This window comes from Hylaeus volcanicus, chromosome 5 (assembly GCF_026283585.1).
Source record: "Hylaeus volcanicus isolate JK05 chromosome 5, UHH_iyHylVolc1.0_haploid, whole genome shotgun sequence".
Taxonomy (NCBI): domain Eukaryota; kingdom Metazoa; phylum Arthropoda; class Insecta; order Hymenoptera; family Colletidae; genus Hylaeus; species Hylaeus volcanicus.
Window position 1 is genome coordinate 935,865 of NC_071980.1, and position 24,567 is coordinate 960,431.

Below are 24,567 nucleotides of genomic sequence, written 5' to 3' on the forward strand. Positions count from 1 at the left end.
TTTTTACCACGCGTTTCGAATTCTGCACCAGAGTATTCCAGCGATGCACTTGTTCCGTGTTCTGTGGAACATATTGAAGCGTACAGACATCGATTTCTTTTTCTTATAATCTTATAATGTAACATTTATTGTTATGGCATTGTCCTCGAGAAAGTATTTAATAAATTTAGGACTTTCTTTTTATGTATAATACGAAGAGTTTAATTTATATCTCCTCGTGGTTCGTGCGTCATTGCCAAGGCCGACTGAAATCTGTTTCTCATCAAAACATTTCTTTTCTTACGACAAAGAGTTTGATAAATGCATTCACTTTCTAATATCGATTGTTGTTCGTACTGACATGCAAACGGAGAGGTAAAAAACATGAATTTGTTGTGAGAACAGAAATATTTATTCGTTTCTCGAGGACAGCGCAAATAATAAAAATGATACGTTTAATAAATAATTAATACTTCTGCTGTTCGTGTATTTTACTTCCTCGAGAAGCATTCTGATAACCATCGGATTTTCACCTTTCGTTGTCCTTCGTTTCCGTCGGTTCCGTAACCACTTACCTCATCGCGAATTGGTTTAATAGGACATCCAACGTGCTGTCATCGACGCTGTTTGCTTCGTTAATTTTCTATGGGTTCCGATCGAACCGGTCCTCAGTGGCGTAGCAGTGGAATTTCCCCGTTGCTTCAATTAGTACGAAACAAGATAGTATACGTCGACAGGAAACCCAATTTCTTCGTCAGACTAATAATAGCAGCAACTTCGTTCGAGAAGCTCGAGTCTTCGTTGCAGTAATTGTCCCTTCTGTAATTGTTGCAATAAGTGTTAAGAAATGAAAATTACGAAATCGAACGATACGATACGATTAAGCGAATCACGAGACTCGTGCATTTATAAGTAAGTCATTAGAGAACTTGATTTTTCCTAAACAATCCAAGTGGCACGTGACAGTTTATGAGACTCAATAAGGGCGATCATGTGATCTGTCCCGCTAATGATCTTAGGAAGAAAGGTTAAATGCATTGCTATTGGACGACCCGTCAATGATGCTACGTTAACCTTGTCTAATCTGCTCTGCATTTACTTATTTATTTGCGTGAACTCTAAGATCGTCTTTTTGATACAAAAAAAAAAGTTAATTGCTCGAATCGATAAGCATGACATAATTCGTTCTTCTCCTCCTTTCGTACTATTGACTTCGTTTCTCTGCTGAGAACGCAACACGAGAACTCAACTTTTTTTATTTGTGATTTCAGCATCCGTGATAACAACGCGGTGAACGGCGTGATCCCTGCTAGTGACTGTAAGATCTGCAAAGACGAGAAAGACGAGCTAAAGGATTCCGAAAGCGGCGACGCATCTCTGCTTTGCGCGCTGAAACCGCGTAAGCGCAAGGAACGTCGCGAATCCTGTTGTCAAGAACGGAAACTGATCAGGTGCGCCTACTAAAAAATTGTTTACTGTTTAAACGAAACATTTTTACTATGTCTGGTCGAGAATTCTCTATTCCTAGATAGTAACGTAACTAAAAATCAAATGTCCTCAGGAGCAGCAGCGAGGAGCGTGTTCTGGAAAGTCCCACGAAAGCCGCGGATACGATCAGACGCGTGAGCAGTCACGAGGATTTCAATAGCGAGGAACATTTGCACGTGTTGTCTCAACTCGGACAAGACATGGGTCACGGTGTGGTGAGTTTTACAATTAGTACAATTATATATGCATGTAACGAGTTTTAAATATTTTTTACCCAGTTCATGATGCCTTGAGTGTTATGCCACCGTATCAACGAGTGACTTGCGCGTAACTCAGATTGCCTGCTGCTAGGGGCACTCTAAAAAATAAAATATATAATAATAAAAGATATAACGATAATGATAAATTGTAATTAGTGTAAAGCAAGGTACGAGCGTTATCTTGAAAAAGTATTCTAATTTATTTGCAGAGATGCGGAGGTCTTCCTCTGCATGAAAGGACGAACGTTTCGCCGATATCGAAAAAAGTACCATCGTTTCCATCGCCGTGCGAGACGGCATTGGAAACCGAGAAATTCGAGTGCGATGCCGAGAAATTGAGAAGCAGTGAACGTTTCAGTAGAAGCATCACTCCAAGAGGCAGGAAGCAAGCTCGAAGAAGAAGAGTGCATAAAATCGCTGACGCGATGAGTTCCAAGGTAACATTGTTTACACTTTCTACATTCACCTCTGAAGGTGGCAAAAGTAAACACTTGGATGAAATTCGCCAATAAACGAATAAATTATATTAGGAAAATGACGAGGAACCTGACAACATTTACAACGTGTCGTCGAGTCCCAACAGTCGCAACGGATCGCCGGCCCAAAGCTTTTTAGAAATGCTGAGCAGCGGACCGAGTCGATCGCCATCGCCAGCTCGCCCACCAACGGTTGACCACGAAGACTTAAATAATCCCAGCTTGACGAATTGGACTTTCCAACGGCATGAAAATGTAAATAACAATGGAATATTAAGTATTATCTTTATCGCATTTTGACAATGATATGTGCTTTCGCGAACATTTTTTTGGCGATAAGAGAACAATATAGAGTGCATATATATTTTTCTTGATCCATAATCTGATGTATAAATAAAGTGCTATTTCATTCTGAGTAATTTAAGCCTATACGCAATAAGCAAACAAATGCTATTTAGAAAGCGAAAAAAATGAAAAATCGTATACGAATTAGTACTACTTGTTGATTATTATATTTGTAGGCAGAAGATGCAGACGCTCGAGTAGAAGCCATGTTGTCCCCAAGAAATTCTCTGTTGTTGCCTAGACGATTTTATACTGAAAACGAAGAGCAACCCAACACCCCGACAATTGCGGAACTTGGCTTAAAAAATTTGACCAAGTACATAAACGGTTTGAAGAAGAAAATCAAGAAATACGAAGACGAGTTCGAAGAGAGTTTTGGTTATCGACCGAGTCATTCTGATAAAATGAATAACAAAGATATAAAACGATTGTGCACGGAGTTACATAAATTGCGAAAGGAGCACAAGCTCCTGAAGGAAGATCCGGTCAGCGCGTTATTAGCCAATGCGAATAACAGAACAAGAACGGATAGCGATAGCCCGACCAACAACAAGAATAGCCAAGAAAAGTCGCGAGCTACGTCGATGGAGGAAATGGTAAAAGATATCGAGAAGAAACTCAGCGAGAAGAGATTGAAGTGCAACAGACCTGACAATATGGAAGAACTGACTTACGAGCAACTGATAGAAGAAAAAACTGCTGTGCAAAAAGCTTTGCTTCATATTGAAAATATTTTCGGAAGACCCAAAGAAGATAGGACCGTAGTGCGTCCTTTGTACGACAGATATAGAACTTTGAAGAGATTGCTTATCAGAGCAGGAGCGAGCAAAAACAAAGATAGCATTTCTGAATTAGCCACTATCTTGGAACACGAAGCAATGGATTTCACGTCGTCTAATGTAGCTGGTAATCCATCTGACGCGGAAAGAAGAGCCAGCGAGCCAGACATGTCGCATAGAGGTATTTTGGATTGTATAGATTCGGCAGATCAATTGCCAACCGACAGCGACAGTCAACACAGCAGTAGCGAAGGAAGTCGCAGTAATAATGAAAGTCTCCATGCGCTTCCACAAGAAGAGTTATTGATTCAGCAAAAATTAACCAGAGAAGAGAAAAAACGTCTTCGTCGAGCTTTGAAAGAATTAGAGGCGCAATTCGAGGTTCGTGCCGGTCGGAGAATGCAGAGGGAAGATCGTGGCCCACAAGTCATCACTGTCTATGAATCATACAAACAGGCCAAAGCGAAACTTAGACTGATCGACGCTCTTGTAGCGAAAAATGCTTGACGCAGTATCTAATCGGCGTCTCGAAAGTTGCACACGTGGCAACAATAAAACCCCAGAGCATCATGAACCTTGTAAAACGTGCACAGTAGTCGCTATACAATCGACGAATCACATTACGTTCGTACAGTTTATTAAACGATTTTGTTGTGCAATAGGAATGGCAAGCAAAATGATTAGAAAGAAAACAGCATCGAAATAAAAAACTTAATATATATCATAATATAATTTCAAATTACTGAAAAATCAAAAAATGTTAAGATATAAAGGAGAAGAATATCTTTGCGATAATGGTATCGATATCGTTCCTCGAAGTTTATGTATCAATAATCATTTGTTATCTTCATTTGAAAACCAAAAATGTAACGGTTCAACGCATGAAAATATTTGCGCGAACTTTAATTCTACGCTATGAGTGGAAGCAAGTACGCTTGCAATTTGCCTACGACTCCGGTTAAAACAAATATCGAACATGATGCAGTATTGATTGCATGAAATGTTTCGAGGAACGGTATCGATCGTTGCACTTAACGACATCAGTTCCACGATTCTCCTATCGTTTCGGGGAACTCGTATACATAACTTCATAAAGGAATATTATACGATAGTAATGAATACGAATCCTACCAGACTAGCACTTTGAACTCTAAGCACTAATAATAGTTAGACAGTGACAGTGGCTACTGCGCTATGCATATCGAAATGATCCGCCAATTTGCACTTAATTTCCTCGAAATACTCAACATCGATTTTAATACAGCAGGATGATGCTTATTTCATAATATCTATCGAATCATTACGAATGTCTACCTACTTGTACGAGGAACTTTGGATGAAAAAAAAAAAGCAACTCTAAAATGACTTAGTCTATCGAAGATTTTATACGTACATTTACTAATGCCATCGAACAGTTTATGCTTTCATAAACGACATTTTGAAAATTTGCTTTTTTGCTACTTTGCAGTGTTTACATATTTCCATTACGACGTATCGTGGACGTACGATCTTTTCATACTGTTTACTTTCACGCATTCCCCTGTGTCTAACCATACGTTGAAGAAATATAAAAACAAAGAATTGAAAAATTTTGCTTGAGAAGTTGTTATGCTATAATACACGTTTCTTTACTCTGAATCAAGAGGTAGGGTACATTCGAAAAAGTGTGGCATTGTCGGTTACGGACACGAATTATGAAATCGATTTTGATAATCACGACAAATATAACGAGTTGATTATACATGTTTATTTCTTGTATTATACTTTTCAGAAATGTTATTAGAGATCTTGTTGCCTAACATTATCTATGTTTTCAGATCAGACTTGTTCTGGTTATTAAGACGTTTTTTTGTTTTTGTTTAGAAGATCATGACTTCACGACAATTACTTTAATTTCAAATAGTGGAAACGGATGACTATAGAGTGTGTATTGTTTAAAATTGCTATGTTCGTTTCATCGTACGAGAACTATCATCGGATTGAAAAATACTGAGAGTAAAGAACGAATCTGTGGGGTTAATTGTAATGTAAGTACCTTGTAAGAGATATCACATGTTGTAATTGTAGAGTACTATAAACTGTTACAGTCTTATAGCGTATTAAACATATTCACTAAAAGCTCGTTGATTTTTGCGTTTTGTAATCTGTTTGCGCGAGTAAAATTTTAAGACTATTCATAAATGACGACGGCTTTAAAATTCAACTCGATGAAGACGAAGTTTCGAACGAGGATGCTATGATTGAATTTAAATTGTATCAAGTAAACAACAAAAAAAAAGTGCTTTTGCGAGTCTGATTAACGTTGAAGAACGGAATGATGTTACTTAACTGCTTTTAACAATATTGGCAAGCTACAAAATTTGAACTTTAATATGGAACAAGGATCGAAATGTAACTGCATAAGCAAATATCGTAACAAAATAATAATGCACATATCATTATTTAAACAAACCCTGTGGGCAAATAAAATGCTTACAAGACTCGATATAAATATGTAAACCAACAAATCGCTTGCTACATAGTTGGTTCAATTTCTGTTGCTTGCGTCGAGTAAAAAGAAAAACTCAGCGGTCCCATATTTTCCTTTCACGCTATCCATTTTGCACACTCGCGCGAAGAAAAACTAATTTCTTCTAAAAAAAAAACTTTGGGCGATCGAGATTTTTGTCATAAATTTTATTCCGCGCTGAACAAACGGAAAAGCAAACGATTTTTTAGACCAAAGCATTTTTTAGTCTGTGATATAATATGAGAGATATACTATTTGCGTTACTATGGGAGAGTGTGTGTGAGAAGGATTTAATTTAATTTTCTCGTGGTAAACGATCTTTGAAGATAGTAGAGAGTTATCGAAGTCAATCATCTCTTCGAGAGATCGTGAAATAAGGATGATAGCTTAAGCTACATTGCATTTTTTCGTGGAAAAAGAAACAAGTTGAATTAACCAGAATGTGGAAGATCCGACAGTTTATGATTTTTTTAAATTTATTTTATACTTTCGGCAATTAAAGGAAAAGAAATTATCTAAATATAAAAATGAAATGTTATTTTCTTGGAATGCAAAATATTTTCATACATATATGTATATTTTCCTCGGCGGTTTCTAACGATGATCGCAGCAACTCGTATTATTAACGAATCGATGCCAGAAAAAACTTAATTTTATATTCGATATCGCAGAGATATTTCGTTTTTGATAGATTTTTGTGTGAATGAGCAGCGACCTTTATAATAGGAGGAATAAGAAGTATCGTCTTAGAAATAACATTTTATATTAACGTTATCTAAGATACATTTTGTAGGTTGTAAAAGAGAAGTTCTCATAACAGTACGATTATAATTTTTCACGACATATTCAAAAGTTAGCGTTGACATTGAGCAATGGTAAGTTTTGTTCATATATTTATTATAAATTGAACCTAAAGAAAACGAGGAATAAACGTCTAGCGAAGTGTTAATTGTCCTGGACGTTTATTAGCGTGTGATTATGTACATACATATACATGGTATGTATAGATACAAGCAGTTGCATACATAAATACATAAAACCATACACGCATACGAATCAATATATACGTTATAAGAAGTAGCATGCAGAATCGAATAAAAGAAGAGTATGAGCCACTAAAAACATTGTACTCATTCTAAGAAGTAATCCAAAGAGAATCCTTAGTTGTATATAATTTAAGTTTAGTAATCCTTCTTTAAGTTTAAATATTATAGTGTACAGTAAAAAATAACAAATTCTAAATACTTAATTATGAGCTTAAGAGAAACTACTACAAATTTTATTTGTCTTATACTGTATATTTCTCATGATAAGTTTCTATCAAATTTTTGACCTGCGATTATGACGATTACAATTAACAGTATATCGATCATTATGCATGTCTTGTAGTCATTTTAATGTAGGAAACAGATGCATTGTCTTGAATTGTTATCCGTTTGAGATTCGTTTTATTTCTATATATGTACATACGAGAAGTGTTTAAATAATTATCGTATAATAAATATGCCTATATATAGGTTCAACTTACTTCGAAAATCCGATGTATCCTTACCATGAAGTCAATTTCAATTGTTTCTGAAACATTTGAATTTGTCGTAAAAGACCGGCTAGCCGAATAGAAGTAGGTTCTCTTGGTGTAATAACGCTATTTGCTCTTCTATGTTGTAATCTCTGCTGCATAATTGTTCCATTGGATTTACTTAATGTAAATGGCATGGACGAATAGGCTTTATCGGATCCTAATGGAACCTCAGTTGATACGCAAACATAACTATTCTTCTCCTGTAGTTGCTTCATTTGGTGTTTTAATGTCATTACCTATTAACAGAAAGCGATGAGAGGTCCAACAGTAATAGAATTCGTAAATAAAAATTGTGTTTACCTCTTTATAGAGATTAATAACAGCATTAATCTCATCTTCTTTTGCAGTTAACTCTTTTTCAAGATTCAACATCTCTTCTTCAGATGCTTTATCTTTAGCCTTTTCAGACTTTCCTTGTAATTTTTCGTATTTTCTATAATCAGTTAAGAACAATGAACTTAACGAAATTCGGATCTTCCAGAATTCGAACTTACGTGTTCAATTCTTCAAACTGATCGTGAAGATTAACAAGAACTTCTCGTATCCCCTTTGAACTCTCGGTATGATTGGTCATTTGACTGTTACACACGATCACATTAAAGTTGTTCCCCTGTAATTTTTTGTATTAGAATTTTCGATTATTCTACTAGTTTACACTGATTATACTTGACAAGTTTTCGACTGTATGCCAGGAATTTCCATTTGTGTTTTTACGTTTTGTTGAGACGAGAATACTTTTAATGCTTTAGTATTGCCCGATTGCTTCTCTAATTTAGTGTCCTGTAAATAATAGAGTTTTATATTGCCAAATGAAAGGCCTACTTTTAAGTAATCCATTTTTCGTTATATTCGTCTTCCTTAAAGCAGACCTTTTCTTTGTTGAAGTTTTCGTACGTAGTTTTGTCATCTGTGATTGCTGTTTGTTGTAAATTTTCATATTGCCTTATACTTGAATTTAAATTCAAATTCAGATTTCTTAATTGAGTTTTTTCGTAATGCAAAGATACATTTTCATTTTCAAATAAATTATCAGATCCATTCGTAAACGTATTTTCTTTTTGTATGAACGTATTGGTCATTTGAGAATTTATCTGAGGCAGTTTATTGAATCGATTGCTCATTTGTTCCATAAGAGTAGATACAGGTCTTATACCTCTGCTAACTTTACGAATGAGAAGGGGAGTAATTCCATTTACTGAGGGTTGCCTTGTTTTCATTATACTTAATACCTTTTGAATTAAAAAAAAAAAACTATAATAGAGCACTTGTTATAATTTTACATTAAGCAACGTACTTGCTGGATATTTAAACCTAAATTGTGACTCGGGGATACAGAAGTACCCACTACGAAGGGTATGTTCCGAAAATTGAATCTACCGAAATACGAACGATTTACTCTTTTCAACTTCGAAGCCAATGTTGGCATTTCGTAACTATGAGTAATCATTGGGTCGCAACACGATGCTTGCATAATTGAATTTTGACACTGATTCAAACTGCATTTCTCCGTTGCATGCACAGGAGCAGATGCAATCTCCGAATTGCAATTTTGAATATAAGTATTTGTACTTTTTACTCTGGGAACAGATATACAAATGTACATTTCATGTTTAGAAGTTGCATCCTTGTAGTCATTACTGTTATCACTTACTCTGCTTTATATCTAGACTGACACTGTTTCCTAGGACTATCTTGTCCATTGTTTTCTCCTGTGTTACAATTCTGTTGATTACTACCATTATTTTCACATGTTGGTTTTACATGTACAGTCTGCTGTTTAATTGTAGCTAATCCACTATTACAGTTCATGTATGAATCTAATTTGGAATGTTTACTGAGAACAACAGAAGCACTACCACTTTTTGCTGCTGTATTGTGATAAATTTCAACCACTTCATTAGAAATCCGATGAGATTTTGGTACATGACGATTACTTGTACCATCTAAAAGATAAATAAAAATTGACATACAGCTTCTAAACAAATAATTTCATTTCATACTTTTTTGTTTTCGCTTTTTTGTGTCTTTTCTTCCTATGAAATTTGTGTCTTTTGTTGTTACAGTACTTTTTGAATTGGAACCATGTAATTTTCTTCTTCGTTTTTTAAACTTCAATGCAGTAATATCATCTAACTTACATAAGGAACCTCTCCTGCTTAACTTCTCATTTTTTACTTTTTTACTTTTACCTACAGTTGCAGTTTTTACGCTACCAGTGGTATGCAGTTTAATACTGCCTCTTGCAGAAGTCAGATCTTGAAGCAAGCATTTATTTTGATTGTCCAAAATTAATTGTTCAAAAGCCTTCTTTGAATCTTCCACATCTTGTGCTAGTTTTTCAGAATATTTTGCTAGATGATCTTGATATGGATATTGCCAGTTGCCATTATGTTCTTTATACTGTTAAGAAAATTTTACATATACAATTATAGAGAATGTTTTCTTTTGAATTAAGGTATTATAAAATATGTGAATGCACATAATTACATACTTCCATGTTTTCTTTAGAAATTGGTGATACCAATTTCGATTGGATATGCAGATTTTGCGATAGTTTATAAGTTCTGGGTGTGACACCAGATAATTCAATTTCTGATTTGTTTTTTATAGGAAGTTCAATTTTGTCATCATCTTTGCGTTGCATACTAATTTTTGGTAAAATATTCTCTAATTTTTGACTATGGCATGAAACACATTGTTCAGTACCATCTGTAGCAAAAAATTATTAAGTATTTTAATTCCATTTAGAAATAACAAGATAATACTAAACATTTTTTCGTACCATCATCATTTGGCAGATATTTGGTATCGCATAATTCTTCTAAAGAATTATCATAATTTATCTGTTGAGAAACTGTAATTTCAGCATGATCAGAAGGTTCATTTTTAGAAGTATGATGGTTCAAGATATCCAGAGTACTTTTAGATTGTAAGATATGTGGTTGAATATCATGACATAACATCTTCATATAATTCATATGTGACTGTAAGGAATTCTGTCTTGTGTTCGTATAATTTAGCCATTGTTCCATTCGTTTTGGATCTCAAGAAATGAAAATATGTTTGGTCAATATTTTTACGGTACAAAATGTAGTAAAAAATATTAGTAAATAGGAAAGGAGTATACCAGGCAAATATTTTTTCGTCTTAATGACATCCATATTTTTTCCTTTATTGAGGAGATTTCATTGTTTCATTATCCAATAAACAGTCATAAGCAAGAATAAAAGAACAAACGGACAATATTTCAACGAGTAAAAGAAATTTGTAACAATACAAAAATAAAAGGAATCTACAAAAGTTCGCGAAACCAGAATTCATAGGTTACACTTTAATTACTGATCGATTACATTTTTGGACGTAAATCTTTTGTTTTATATACGTTCTTCTTTCGTTAAAAGAAAATCGTTTGAATAGAATTCTGGCTTTTGCATTAAAATCTATATTTCTATAAATCATCATTTAGTATCAATGTTTATACGGATAAAAATTGTAGATTCATTCGTAAGTCGATCTTTTCCCGCGCATTCGTTTCCTGGATCGACATCCATGTTTCCCATCCAAAATTTAAAAAGATCGTTAGCAAATTTTAATTTACAAATGAGTCTGCAATTTAAACGTAATCTGCAGCTAACTTATAAATGAATCTACAATTTTTATTCGTTATTCGTATCTGGCTTGTCTTCAAATTTTTATTCATTCTCTCAAATATATTCGCACGAGTTGTGCAGCGAATAAATATCTGTGAGTTGGTAACGAATTTAAAACAAGCATCCAGATAATTAACGAGTGAAAAGTTTTAGAAAAAGAAAAATGTTGAATGCAAGCGGTAGATTTTCAAATCAGATTATTGTAAGACCAGGTCCGCGATATTTGGTCGTTAGGTGCGCTGGGGTCTGTTTCTCGAATATATTTTAGGAAGACACAGTTCGGTCTACTTGTGAGTTGCAAATGGTGGACGGCCTGTCATCGTTGGTTGCGTTAACATCAGGTACGTGAATTTTTGCATCTCTCGCCTTTGATTTTTAACGTATTATGTTAATGAGACAATTATGATTAACATCGACCACTGTCGGCTATTATGGAAAGTAAAAGTAGCTCCAGGGACGCATATTATTCGCTAAAATCGAATTTTCTTTCGATTACGTAAAATTATTGCACAGACGGAAATAGTCACCTGACTTGCAACAAACGCGGTTACCTTTCCAGTATATTTAAAACCATAAATGATGATCAAGAAATTCACGAGATTTCCCTGTCGTATAATAATTTCATTAGATTTCGATAGCAATCCGAGCAAAGTTAATTGAACTATCTGGACATGCTGAAAAAAAAATCTGAAATTATTGTGTATATGTATAAATGCAGTTGTGTAATCGCTATAGATATTTTAGCTACATAACTAATCCCGCATATTCTTTCGTGGCTTTCGTTTTAGCTGATCTTTTTTTAGTCTCTGTCCGTACCATTCGTTTCAAATTTTTGCGAAAGCTGTCCACGTTTTTCAGAGACAAATGTCACATGGACACTGGTAATGTCTTTGTTGACAGCTTCTCTTACCGCCAGTACTTGATTATTCTCGAAACTTGGAGTACGTCTTAATCGGCATCCGTTCCCGATAACGTCGATCCAAAGTCTGTTTTTGAATTTGTACGAATTTCAGTAGTGAACTTAGAATTAATCGTGATTTCATCGAAAATTCTGACACTGAGAAGGTTCGCGATAACTAGGTCAGTGTCTCGTCACGCCTATCTGTTGTTGACTCTCGATATTTTACTTCGTATACTATGACATCTCTTTTACTAGTTCTATACAACTATTATTAGTGTTACATTGACTGACATATATAACATAATTTTTGTTAATTACTTGTCACATGTATCATAATTAATATAAAGTTCGTATTGTCACGTAACACGTGTTGTGTTGCATATAAAATTAGTATATACTACAACTCTAATGTAGTTTTTTTCGTATCTTGAATTACAACATAATTTATTGATTTTATCTTCCAGTTACAGGTACATTTATATGTTATATCATACTAGAATAAGATCGAATATATCTTTTCCAGATGTTTGTGAGAAAGTTGTTACATGTATTATGACTTTCTTAGTAGCTTATCTGGCTAGCATTAGTCATTCATTATGATTATGACAGACAAGGTTATTTGCACAGACCAGACTGCATTACGATATGTATTATAGATTGTTTCCTGCTCTGCAGGGCTGGTACCAGAGCTGTTAGCACCCCAATGCAACTTAGCTCTTCAGACTTGCATTAAAAATAAAAAATAAATGAAACCATTGTCCTTAAATTAATATACCTACAAGTCTGCCTTTAACCAGGAAACTTCTTAATAATTTGATTAATTTCTCCCTTACTAGTTTGTATGGAAAGTTACAAATAGATATGATAATTGTATTACAATCCAATGCATTGTTTGCCTCTATATAAAGTCAGCTCTGCTGCTCAGACATTCATACAAGTGTATTTCCATAATGTCATGTACTTTGCATTTACTTGGTGATATGAGGCAGGTACAAAAAAGTGATGATGTCTCTCAAGTTAATTCTAATTGCAAAATAAACATCTAAATTCATTTATAGTAATATATTACATTCATTTTATAGAACAGTTTCAATCATGTATTATTGTATATATTGTAGCATTAGGAAATTATTTATTTTTGGTATAGGAATTGATTGGTTTCATCATATATTACATTTTATAGTTGGCATCTTGCATACTGTTGTGCAATTCGAATCTAGAATTAAAATTAAAAGGAAATTTAAAAATATTATTTCAAAAATAGATTAACAAAGTATTGCAAATCACTTCAGAGAGGAAATTATGTATTTATTTTTAACTGCATTGCTTCATCAAACATAATTAGTATTTCTTTATCTCTGTAGTCAAAAAGATAGGTTTAAAAATTAAATGACATAATAGGACAGTGATGTATAATGGTAAAAATAGATAACAACATCCATCTTCAATTATCCAAGATAAAAAGTGATAAAACTGTCAGATTTATCAGCATCTTTAAGTTATAAGTATTTACTGTGTGAATGAATGAACTACGCAGAAAACTTTGTACAGCTTAATCTTATAGATAAGAAACATTTGTTGATCCATCAGTTTAAAAGGGGGACACGTAATATATGTCTTTAACATTTGTATATTTACATTTTAAAGAGTCATGTTATTCGTAGAATATATTTTTTATAAATTAAATATTTAATATTTATATTTAACGTGATGACATTTCTTGGTACATTTCTAGGTAAAAATGTATAAGGCAAGGACAGTTTTTAGTACACTGGCCCCCCTTGCACCACGCATGTGCGGGCCAGAAAGGTTTGCATCTTGGTTGGTGCGGAGCCATCCCCTGTCCAGGACCACACAGGTGATGGTTACTGAACCGGTCAGGAAATATAGCAGCCGGGTAGCTACGGAACCTTTCTTGAATGGCAGTTCCAGTTCTTATGTAGAAGAAATGTACAATGCATGGCTACAAGATCCCAACAGTGTACATGTGGTCAGTAATAAATTGTACCTTATTAATTTCTGTGAAGATATATAATGTTTTTATATCAGCTTAATTATTTTTATCTTTTATAGTCGTGGGATTCATTTTTCCGTAGCAGCACTGCTGGAGCTGGACCAGGTCTTGCATACCAGGCGCCACCTTCTCTTGCCCCAAGTCATAACCAGATACCTTTAGGAGCATTGTTACCACTTGGTGGTGGGTCTCAATTGAGCCAGATACCTATTAATGAGAAAATAATCGACGATCACCTGGCTGTTCAAGCCATTATTCGATCTTACCAGGTATGTACATCTTGCATTTTACATTAACAGCAAAGAAACAATTACATTTATTTTAACAAAACATTTTTATTGTATTTTTTTCCATTTTGGTAATCCAAAGAGTACATTTTTAAATATGCTTATCAGACATGTAGGCAAAATATTATAATTTATTTTTTGAATAGTATAATATTTTATTACTTCATGTAATATTGGAACTTATATAGCTGGATCTTTTTTCCTAGCAAAAACATTGAAATATTTTTATTATTATTTTGTACCATTATATGTGTTATTATTGGTAAACATTTATTTGAAATTACTATTTATATTAGGAACACTAGAGCATGAATTACAGAAACATTATATGTTTTATGTTTAAGGGATGTCTTTATCATAATGCATGCGATATAAGTTTCTTTTCAATCTCTGTGACCAACTTTTGTTAATATAATTGTATTCATTAATATGATTTATGTTTTAACTATATACTTTGCAAAATTTGGGACACAAGAAATTGATATAGAAACTATTTTATTAGGGGGCTATCATGTGCATCATTAAGTAATACACCATTATCTTTCATCTTGTTCTGAGTCCTGACGATATACAATAAGAAAATACATATATTAAGCATGAATTAGGAGACCAAAATCATTTTTGAGTATTACATAATAGCCTCGTTTCATTATTATGAAATTAGTTGTTCACTGCATTTTTCACTTTAAGCATGTTTTCCAACTCGATATTTCCCAATACTAGTATAAAAAAAATATCACAATTTGTTATGTAAATCATGTATTTGTATGATCATTGTTAATTACTGGTCAAAAATTCTCTACATGTATCTTCTTTTTGCAAGTAAAGGGACAAGGAAATACTGGTATAATTGACAAAAACTGATATTAAAAATAATTAATTTTTTTATAGTATATTGAAGAATTTTAAGTAGGGCAAGTAAAATTTTCATATATTAAAGAGTGAAATGCTTTTATATTTCACAAAGAAGAATATACATCAGTATTGAAATTCAGAGTTTGAGAATAAAATAGTTGTCGATTGTATTTTCTATAACAACATCGTATTTTTATAACGTAGCGATGTGTAGCCGAATTTGACAAGTAGAAAAAATGATATACATTGGGACCTTTTGGGATTATTCATTGAACATATAGGCTCGAGGTCACTTAGTTGCCGACCTGGACCCACTGGGTATCATGCAAACAGACCTGATACATACACATTACGCAGCCCGCAAGGGGTCTCCAGAACAGGTTCTACGGCAATATATGCTTGGTAAGGCTTCTTCCCAAACCAATTCCGTAAATTATTACTTTAGTCAGTTTTCGTGTATCCGTAAGGTGAAGGTGTATCGAAAACATAACATTTATCGCTGAAATACGTGATATTCTGTACCTGATTTTATGATTTTTTCAAAGTACACATGAGTGTTAATACTTCCAAATTTTTAAAGCACCTTCACCCGATTTATACGTCACATTTCATCTCAAACACATTAACTCCTTCTTAACTGTTTTCACGACTTTCTTCCTTTGATTTGATATTCTATGTACCATATGATAAGCAAACTTTTTATTTTCAATATCCTCCTTAAGAGCAAACATCTAGCTTTCTAAATTTTTATAATTTTATCATATAAGTTAGAAGAAGTAACTTCACGATTTAATAAGAGTAACTTTGTTCCATATCATCTGATGTATATGACTTAATTGATCAAAGTAGTTTGTTCTATCTAAAAAACCCGTAAAACAATGTTTAGATTTTATAAATACCGAGAAGGCGTTATGTGACTGTTATTCCAAGAAAGGTTCTTACTGATACTGAAAATGTTTCTATTACAAAAAGATTGAGATGTTAATTGGTTTACATATTGTGGTTTGTATTAAATGTGTGGTATTATGTACTGAAAGATATTTGCAAATGAAGTTCTAGCTTTGCTATTATGTAGTTAGTGTGTTAGTACTTATCATATATGACCAAAAAATATGGTTACATAAATATGTTTAAGGTAAGAAAAACTACTTGGAAATTTTTTGCTTTGCATGCTTGCTAATGATGTTATTCTTAGCTTTATATGTTCGCAATTCATTACATGGAATGTTTGTTTCTGGAACAGTCTACCATTCAACGTATTCACGTTATGCTGTTACATGTGGTGTTTTTAAATTATATAATTTTAATTTAATTCTCTAAGAAATCTTAAAGAAGCAAATAACCAAATAAAAACTTTTTAACTTCATTGTGGAATAGGTTCAATAATGGAAAGCATGTATGTGAGAACATGTTTGAAAATACCTATATTAACAAATGCTTATTCTTATAATGTGACCACTAGCAATTATTGCGATGAGATGTTTTCAAATGTACTTTTTTTTCTTGTTTGTTGATACTTACATGCCATTGACGTATAGTTAACACGTTCAGTGTATTACTTGTTAATTGAAAAATCTGTATTTTCATTTTCCTAGTATTGTTAGTTACGACAAGTATCCGTGAAAATAGTTTTTGCAGTGAACGTGTTAAATGAAACATCGATCACAGTAATTTATTTTAATATATGTAAACGAATTGTTAAATTTAACAAATTAAAAACTACTTAGTTGGTATGAATGTGGCGTTAAATTGACAGATCCGTGGCCATCATATCGCTAAATTGGATCCACTTGGCATCAACAGCGCCGATCTTGATGATAGACATCCACAAGAGTTGCTCTATAATCATTATTCATTTGGTAAGCCCATATGAACGTGCATAAATTAAAGGACTAAAGATACTATGTAGCACATTTCAAGTTATTTAAACTTTGTTTGATGCATTAACAACAATTTCAATGAATTCAACTGCTTGGATCGAACAGCGTTTATCTTGACTGTTTCTTTGATAGACCTCTTTTGATAATTACATAAAACATTATTTATCAATTACTTTCTTCATTGCAATATTATATTTACCATTGTTATTTTTCTTATTGTCATCCATATTCCACCATCATATTTCCTTCCTGGACACAAAATATAGCATTATACGGATATATATTTAAAATCAGTGGAAATATGTACTTAAGATTAATGTAATCGCTATTTAATTGCGTTTTGAGGACAGAAAATTTTACTATAGTATATAAATGAAGAATTCCTGTACCCATTCGTTTAACTCAATTATTCAGTTTAAGTCTAATGTCCACAGGAAACAGAGCACGTACTACTTACTCGCAGGAACTACAATACCGAGTAGCTGCACTTATGAAAAGTATGTAGAAATCACAATCCAAATGGAAGTTCTATTAAAAGCTCTGTGAGTTATTAGTATCTTTGGGAAACGCTGGTTCATTATGGGATTACATCAAAATTGATATTGTAGGAAAATTATAAAGGTGCTTGGGTCCTTCATATAAATATTGATTTAAACATTGCTATATTTTGCTGTAAATATATTTGTGCCAGGAATAACTTCTAAGCATTTCATGTGAAAGAGTGAGAGGAGGTATAAATAATCACTACCATGACAAATCACATACGATAGTATCACAAAAATTATAATATATTTTCGTTAAGTATAAAATTATTTTTTAATTTTTAATATAGACTTCCTCTTTAGCTTCCAATTTACTTAGTAAACGTACTCTGTGTTATTTATATTTTCTTGACTCAATCTTTTGACCTTTCTTTTTTTTCTTTTTACATTATTTTTTTTCTTTTTACATTATTTTGTATAACGTGTGATCGAGTATATGGAAGTCCCACTTGTTTTGTTTATTACAGTTCTTTATTGCTACTTCAATTTTGTTAATGATTGTTTTTACTAATGATGCTTTATTTGGATTTCCAGCTTTACGTTTTATTTAAAGTCTTTTCCCAGTTTTCCATTTTATTCTACTTTTTGCAAGTATTATGCTGAAGGTTTGTTACATATATCTAGTGATCGTTCAAGACATTTTGTGCATGTATATACCATTTGCCAAATATTTTACATACATACATGTACAGTATTATCGAAATGAAACGATTTGCTTACCTACACGAGGCAAATATATAAACTATCTCATTTAATCTTTACATTTCATAAAATTCATTGTGTACAATTCTATATTCTGTCAAAGGTAATTTATTTCTTTCACTTTTCGCTTCATACATAGCTCACATTTTCAGTATCAGTGTTATAAAATAAAATTCATACAAAATGGCAAGAAAACAATAATGTGGTGTACACATGAAGTCAAATTTGTGTTATATTTCATATCATCGCATACGAGTACATAGTTAAATGTCGTAGCTTGCTCATACGTATACTTGTTGAAGCTGTTTGAAAGCAAATATTTTGTCTCTAAACATAATTTCGATAGTCTCGAAGCTATGACATGTAATTGTGTCAAACATTGTTAATTGTTTTAAAACGAGCATCTATTTTAATGTTTGATTTCTGCAGAGGATTCGGACATGGATCGCATTTTCAAGTTGCCATCCACCACTTTTATCGGTGGCAAAGAGAAATCATTGCCGTTGCGAGAAATTTTGAAAAGATTGGAAGCTGCTTATTGTGGTCACATCGGCGTGGAATTCATGTTCATCAACTCTCTGGAACAGTGCAATTGGATTCGTCAGAAAATGGAGACACCTGGTATTATGGAGATGACAAACGACGAAAGGAGGCTAATTTTGGCTAGATTAACTCGTGCAACCGGGTACCTAAAAATAGCAATTTTGCAATTGGGATATTTCTGTCGAATGACAAATGTAATTTTGTTTATTTTTGCATTGTTGTCTTAGATTCGAAGCATTCCTTGCGCGCAAGTGGTCATCCGAGAAGAGATTCGGATTGGAAGGATGCGAAATTCTGATCCCTGCTATGAAACAAGTTATCGACAAATCCACCGAGTTAGGGGTCGAGTCCGTCGTGATGGGCATGCCCCACCGCGGTCGTCTGAATGTCCTTGCTAACGTTTGTCGTAAACCTTTAAGTCAAATCTTCACACAGTTCGCTGCTCTCGAAGCAGCTGATGATGTAAGCACCGTGACAAATTCCATACGAATTCCTACCTTGTTACTCGTCGATGTATCTGACATAAACTTGTGATGCGTTAGGGTTCTGGTGATGTCAAATATCATTTGGGAACGTACATTGAGCGTTTGAATCGCGTAACGAACAAGAACATTCGTTTGGCCGTCGTTGCAAATCCATCTCACTTGGAAGCTGTTGATCCGGTAGTACAGGGAAAGACTCGCGCTGAGCAATTCTATAGAGGTGATGGCGAAGGTAAAAAGGTACGCATAAAACATATTTGATAAGTATGTTCATACAAGCAAAATCCTGCAATGTATGTAATTGAATTTGCTTGTTAACCAGGTCATGTCCATTCTTTTGCACGGTGACGCCGCTTTCTGTGGACAAGGTATTGTTTTCGAAACAATGCACTTGTCCGATTTGCCCGACTATACAACTCACGGTACTGTGCACATTGTGGTCAACAACCAGATTGGATTTACCACCGATCCCAGACATTCGCGATCCTCTCCTTACTGTACCGGTAAGTTAATTGCAAGCATAGAAACCAGTATAGCGCAAGTAACGGTATTGTCAACTATACACGTCCACTGTATTTAAATTATGCTGTCTGTTAATAGATGTTGCGAGAGTAGTTAACGCACCCATCTTCCACGTTAATTCGGATGATCCTGAAGCGGTGATGCACGTTTGCAAAGTCGCCGCTGAGTGGAGGGCAACTTTCCACAAGGATGTCGTTATCGATATCGTGTCCTACAGGCGAAACGGTCACAACGAGATCGATGAACCCATGTTCACGCAACCTTTGATGTATCGCAAAATCAAGAAAACTCCACCAGCTTTGGACAAGTACGCTAACTCCCTTATCAGCGACGGTGTCGTTAACTCCGAAGAAGTTAAGGTACTGAAATCAAAGAGATATTCTAACAGGATTGTCTAGTAGAATTATAATACCGATATTATTTTACAGGATGTCAAAGATAAGTATGAAAAAATCTGTGAGGATGCCTACACCAACGCCAGGCAGGAAACGCACATCAAGTACAAGGATTGGCTGGACTCTCCGTGGTCTGGCTTCTTCGAAGGCAAGGACCCATTAAAAGTATCTCCTACCGGCATTAAAGAAGATACGCTGATCCATATTGGAAAAAAATTCTCGTCACCACCTCCCAATGCTGCTGAATTTGTTATACACAAAGGTAAATATTGTTTTCTCAGAGGTAGAAAATGATTTATGTACGACGTATGGTTGAATCTTACAGGAATCGAGCGTATTCTAAAATCTCGTATGGAAATGATCGAGGCTCGAACAGTTGACTGGGCTCTTGGAGAAGCGATGGCCTTCGGTTCCCTTCTTAAAGAGGGGATTCACGTTAGGCTGTCGGGTCAAGATGTAGAAAGAGGAACATTCTCGCATAGACATCACGTGCTTCATCATCAAACCGTCGACAAGGCTACTTACAGGCCATTATGCTATCTTTACCCAGACCAAGCTCCCTATACTGTGTGCAATAGTTCTTTGTCAGAATTTGGTGTACTTGGTAATACAAATTTTTCATACACGGTTTTTTAATATATCGTAACAAAGGCAATTAACGCGTCTTTCTGAATTTTCAGGATTTGAATTAGGTTATTCCATGACAAACCCTAATGCATTGGTGTGCTGGGAGGCTCAGTTCGGCGACTTTAACAACACGGCGCAATGTATAATCGATCAGTTTATTAGCAGCGGGCAGGCTAAGTGGGTGCGTCAATCTGGTCTTGTCATGCTACAGCCTCACGGGCTAGAGGGAATGGTGAGTTAATTACATGTATTCGTTTTACATATGACATATAGCGTACATGTGATTGATGTAATAAATTCAAATTGTGTAGGGTCCGGAACATTCGAGTGCTCGACTGGAACGATTCCTCCAAATGTCTGCTGACGATCCCGACTACTTCCCACCGGAAAGCGAAGAATTCGCTGTACGCCAGTTGCACGACATCAACTGGATTGTTGCTAATTGTAGTACACCGGCCAATTACTTCCACATTCTGAGGAGACAGATTGCATTACCATTCAGGAAACCTTTGATTCTGATGACGCCAAAGTCGCTGCTTCGTCATCCAGAAGCCAAATCCAGTTTCGACTTGATGAAGGAGGATACGGAGTTTCTTAGAGTAATACCCGAGGAAGGTAAGGCGGCTCAAAATCCCAGCAACGTTAAGCGTGTAGTGTTCTGTTCTGGGAAAGTCTTCTACGATTTGAAGAAAGCGCGCACGGAAAAACAACTGGAGGATAAAGTCGCCATTGCGAGAGTTGAACAGGTGAATAATTAAATCGAAATATTACTCTGTAGTTTTATTTTATTGATTGTATTTATTATTCGGAATTTTATTCTGTGCAGATTTCACCCTTCCCATACGATTTGGTTAAGAAAGAAGCTGCTAAATACCCCAACGCAGAACTGGTATGGGCCCAGGAGGAAGCCAAGAATCAGGGTGCATGGACGTACGTTCAGCCTAGATTCCACACAGCTCTTAACGGAACTCGCAGTGTAGTGTAAGTATTAAATATACAATTATACATTATTTTGTGTACACGATGAAGGTTAACGATTAAGATGATTAAGACAATTACTGTCCTCATACGCAATTTCATTTTCTGCTATGTGGCGTATGCTATTTTGCATAATTAAATGTTGCTTGATTTTTTATTTAACCCTATCATTTTTCGCGATTGACTGATTCAGTGTTTCTGGAACTTAACCTTAAGTAATTTTTTTTTTCAATGTATGTATGTGTTCTAATTTCTTGCATCGACAGAACTTGGACAGTCAAGAATGCTCCATATATTTTTAATCAAAGAACGTAGCTCAAAATATTTTTTTGAAAGCGAGGTACAGAATTATTTGAACATTTATTACATATTTGGCTGCCATAATTTGTTTCTTATATCCTTTAGCTGTTCACATGGCCCATGTTTTTCCCTTCGTCACAGACGTGTTTATAACGCAAGTTTTAGAATCGTGATATATGCAATAATTACCACGAATACACATTGTACCCGAGCACGATGTTTAGTCAGTGTTGAAATATCGACTGCTTTTCACGCGATTTTTTGTTAAACAAAGTAAAAGAACTTGGGCCATGTTACAGCGGCGGAAGTACCTCACGCAAGAGTGACGGTAGCGGAGGGTGGTTAAGTGGTTGGTTTTCATCAGCTAAACCAACGACGACAACTGCGTCCGAACCACCGTCAGTAAAATCTGATAAACCCATACAGAGAACAGTGAGGTAATGTTGATTACAGAATTTCATTGGGGCACGGTTAATAATTTTTAATAACAGTTTTTAGTGAATTGTTTTATGTTTATTCGTATTTTTTATTTCAGTAGATATAGATGATAAGGCATTATTATTGAAAGGATCGCACTTTTATTTTATGGTTGACTTGGATCAATGGATCTCGTTCTCTGTTTCAGATATGCTGGTCGTCCAACAGCAGCTTCGCCCGCGACAGGAAGCAAAATGCAGCATCTCAAAGAACTGAAACAGTTGCTCGACGATTCTATTAATCTTTAATTACCCTTCGTAGCACTATGTAGAACACACATTTTATTTATTTTTTCGCATTATATTTGTTATATACCTTTGTCCTGCTTGAATAATTTCTCCATTTCTGATTCATTTATAATGAATTTCTACAGGCGCAAATATTTTCGTTGATGGCGATTTACACATGTCGCGAGTCACACAAATATAATATTTCTTATCTTCACTTTTTCTTCTCGAAGTTTTCTTTTTTTGTGATGTAGTGGTCTGTTCGTCAAAATTAATTTTTCTTCTCATTTAATTTATCCTCCTCTGCAACTATATACATACGCATTCGCAATGGGTAATCCGTGTAAATATGTATGCATTTCTTTCTCGTTTAATGTTTGATTGCGGTTTTGTATATTTTCTTTTTAAAGGTACGTGACATATTTATATCAGTATGCGAGTTGAGTGTTGAGCTCGGTGTATGTTTGAGTTTAAGGGGATATTTTTGTGTAATATATATTTTTATGTAAATATATATGAATCCTACGAAAATTACATTAATACGAAAATTTCCGACATGTATTACTCATAGGCTCCGAAATCTTGTATGTACGAGGATTTCGCATCGATTTGAAAATATTTGCGCGTTAACACATGTATTTTATTTTTGTTAATATGTCGATACAGTAACTACGAACCGAATAAGATTAATGAGAAAGTATTATTTTTAATTTATGCAACACTTTACGCGGAGCGTAAACGTGCAGAATAGTGACTGCGGAGTTTTAAGTGAAACTTTTCGGGGTTTGCTGTGGATATAATAACGGCAATTTTTTTATTACTTTAATTACGCCGTTGCGACAGACAGCCAATCGTTTTAATTTTTTATCCCCGCTCTATTTTATATAAAAAATTAAACGATTGGTAGGGCGACAGAATTATACAAGCGATCAAGTTGTAGCGTTAGGCTCGATTACGTATCGCGCGAGCATAGAGATTCGCATAAGTTTTAGGCATGGGAGAAATAAATTATGTATGAAACGAAATCTAGTCGTAACGTTACTCCTCGAAAAGTTTCAAAGATATCTCCTTTTTGAAAAGGACGACAGAAGTAGAAGACAAATTATTTGTACGTTAGTAAGAGTAGAAAATAAATGTAATAATACTATACCTGAACCAATGGTAAGCGAGTTGCATAGTTTTGCGAAGGCACAGTATTTATATTCTTCTACGTACGAATTGTTTGAAAGATGGATTTTGTGAACGGAATATTTTTGTTGTAATATTTCGCGGCGATTGAAAATTATTGTATCAACTACTCGGCTGTGGATATGTTTGCAATCGAATCTATCACCTTTAAAGCAACGATCAGACACTTGGCAACAATTGTAATCTCCTTGTAATTCGAAGATATGTAAAACAACATAATATTATAAAACCTGCTAGGATACCATAGATGCAATGTGGTCCAACATAAATTGCGATACTGTTATTCCACTCACGACTTTTTGTTGTTATATGCATAATAACGACGATGCAGCCACGTATGTTTTAAGAATACAAATTAACATGCCGAATTTACTAGTGAAAATGAATTAAAATTTTGTTTAGTATTAATGCAGAGATATTGCAATAAATAATGTAGCACCTTATAATTAAATTACATTACGTTAACTATTACGTGGTATTCATGCATTATGTTCATGATTGTTTAATGTATTGTTTATTAATGTTGTTAGGCGAATAGAAGATGGAACGGGGAAAACAACGAGACAACAGTTTTATACT

At 34.4% G+C, this 24,567-nt stretch overlaps 3 protein-coding genes across 12 annotated transcripts in view; 2 read left to right on the forward strand and 1 right to left on the reverse strand.

Annotated features, from left to right (window-relative positions):
- The window catches only part of LOC128876820 (protein FAM13A), a 24,583-nt gene extending 17,211 nt beyond the window's left edge, over positions 1–7,372 (forward strand). For all 5 annotated transcript variants that reach the window (XM_054123528.1, XM_054123532.1, XM_054123529.1 and 2 more), the window contains exons 6-10: positions 1,251–1,430; positions 1,541–1,682; positions 1,937–2,164; positions 2,258–2,458; positions 2,725–7,372. In XM_054123528.1, the coding sequence (XP_053979503.1) occupies positions 1,251–1,430; positions 1,541–1,682; positions 1,937–2,164; positions 2,258–2,458; positions 2,725–3,834 (1,861 nt within the window). In that variant the 3' untranslated portion in view covers positions 3,835–7,372. The remainder of the gene's footprint in view (positions 1–1,250; positions 1,431–1,540; positions 1,683–1,936; positions 2,165–2,257; positions 2,459–2,724) is intronic.
- LOC128876822 (uncharacterized) lies at positions 7,365–11,370 on the reverse strand. The gene is made up of 11 exons (XM_054123536.1): positions 11,278–11,370; positions 10,546–10,587; positions 9,910–10,461; positions 9,419–9,818; positions 9,070–9,361; positions 8,713–8,995; positions 8,288–8,647; positions 8,085–8,198; positions 7,913–8,028; positions 7,719–7,851; positions 7,365–7,654 (listed from the first exon to the last, which is right to left on the reverse strand). Exons 3-11 carry the CDS (start codon positions 10,060–10,062, stop codon positions 7,385–7,387), a joined length of 2,121 nt encoding a protein of 706 aa, XP_053979511.1. The 5' UTR covers positions 10,063–10,461; positions 10,546–10,587; positions 11,278–11,370; the 3' UTR covers positions 7,365–7,384.
- On the forward strand, positions 11,275–24,459 carry LOC128876819 (2-oxoglutarate dehydrogenase complex component E1). 6 transcript variants are annotated; one of them, XM_054123521.1, is made up of 17 exons: positions 11,275–11,409; positions 13,705–13,959; positions 14,043–14,252; positions 16,882–16,984; positions 17,440–17,502; positions 18,679–18,934; positions 19,020–19,254; positions 19,335–19,514; positions 19,597–19,777; positions 19,875–20,155; positions 20,225–20,453; positions 20,517–20,795; positions 20,872–21,050; positions 21,130–21,564; positions 21,645–21,799; positions 22,396–22,533; positions 22,722–24,459. In XM_054123521.1, exons 2-17 carry the CDS (start codon positions 13,711–13,713, stop codon positions 22,819–22,821), a joined length of 3,273 nt encoding a protein of 1,090 aa, XP_053979496.1. In that variant the 5' UTR covers positions 11,275–11,409; positions 13,705–13,710; the 3' UTR covers positions 22,822–24,459. The 6 variants fall into 6 exon arrangements, with proteins under 6 accessions (XP_053979496.1, XP_053979497.1, XP_053979499.1 ...); XM_054123522.1 differs by lacking the exons at positions 16,882–16,984; positions 17,440–17,502 and adding an exon at positions 15,407–15,527; XM_054123524.1 differs by lacking the exon at positions 22,396–22,533.
- Positions 24,460–24,567: the final 108 nt, after the last annotated feature.

Excerpts from the sequence above, each read along its gene's own strand:
- LOC128876822 (XM_054123536.1), bottom strand. The coding sequence starts at position 10,062 with ATGCAACGCAAAGATGATGACAAAATTGAACTTCCTATAAAAAACAAA. Across the intron at positions 7,852-7,912 it reads CAGTTTGAAGAATTGAACAC|AAAATACGAAAAATTACAAG; the intron begins GTAAGTTCGAAT and ends AACTGATTATAG. Across the intron at positions 7,655-7,718 it reads TTATTAATCTCTATAAAGAG|GTAATGACATTAAAACACCA; the intron begins GTAAACACAATT and ends TTCTGTTAATAG.
- LOC128876819 (XM_054123521.1), top strand. The coding sequence starts at position 13,711 with ATGTATAAGGCAAGGACAGTTTTTAGTACACTGGCCCCCCTTGCACCA. Across the intron at positions 14,253-16,881 it reads CCATTATTCGATCTTACCAG|ATCCGTGGCCATCATATCGC; the intron begins GTATGTACATCT and ends TTAAATTGACAG. Across the intron at positions 18,935-19,019 it reads AGATTAACTCGTGCAACCGG|ATTCGAAGCATTCCTTGCGC; the intron begins GTACCTAAAAAT and ends TTGTTGTCTTAG.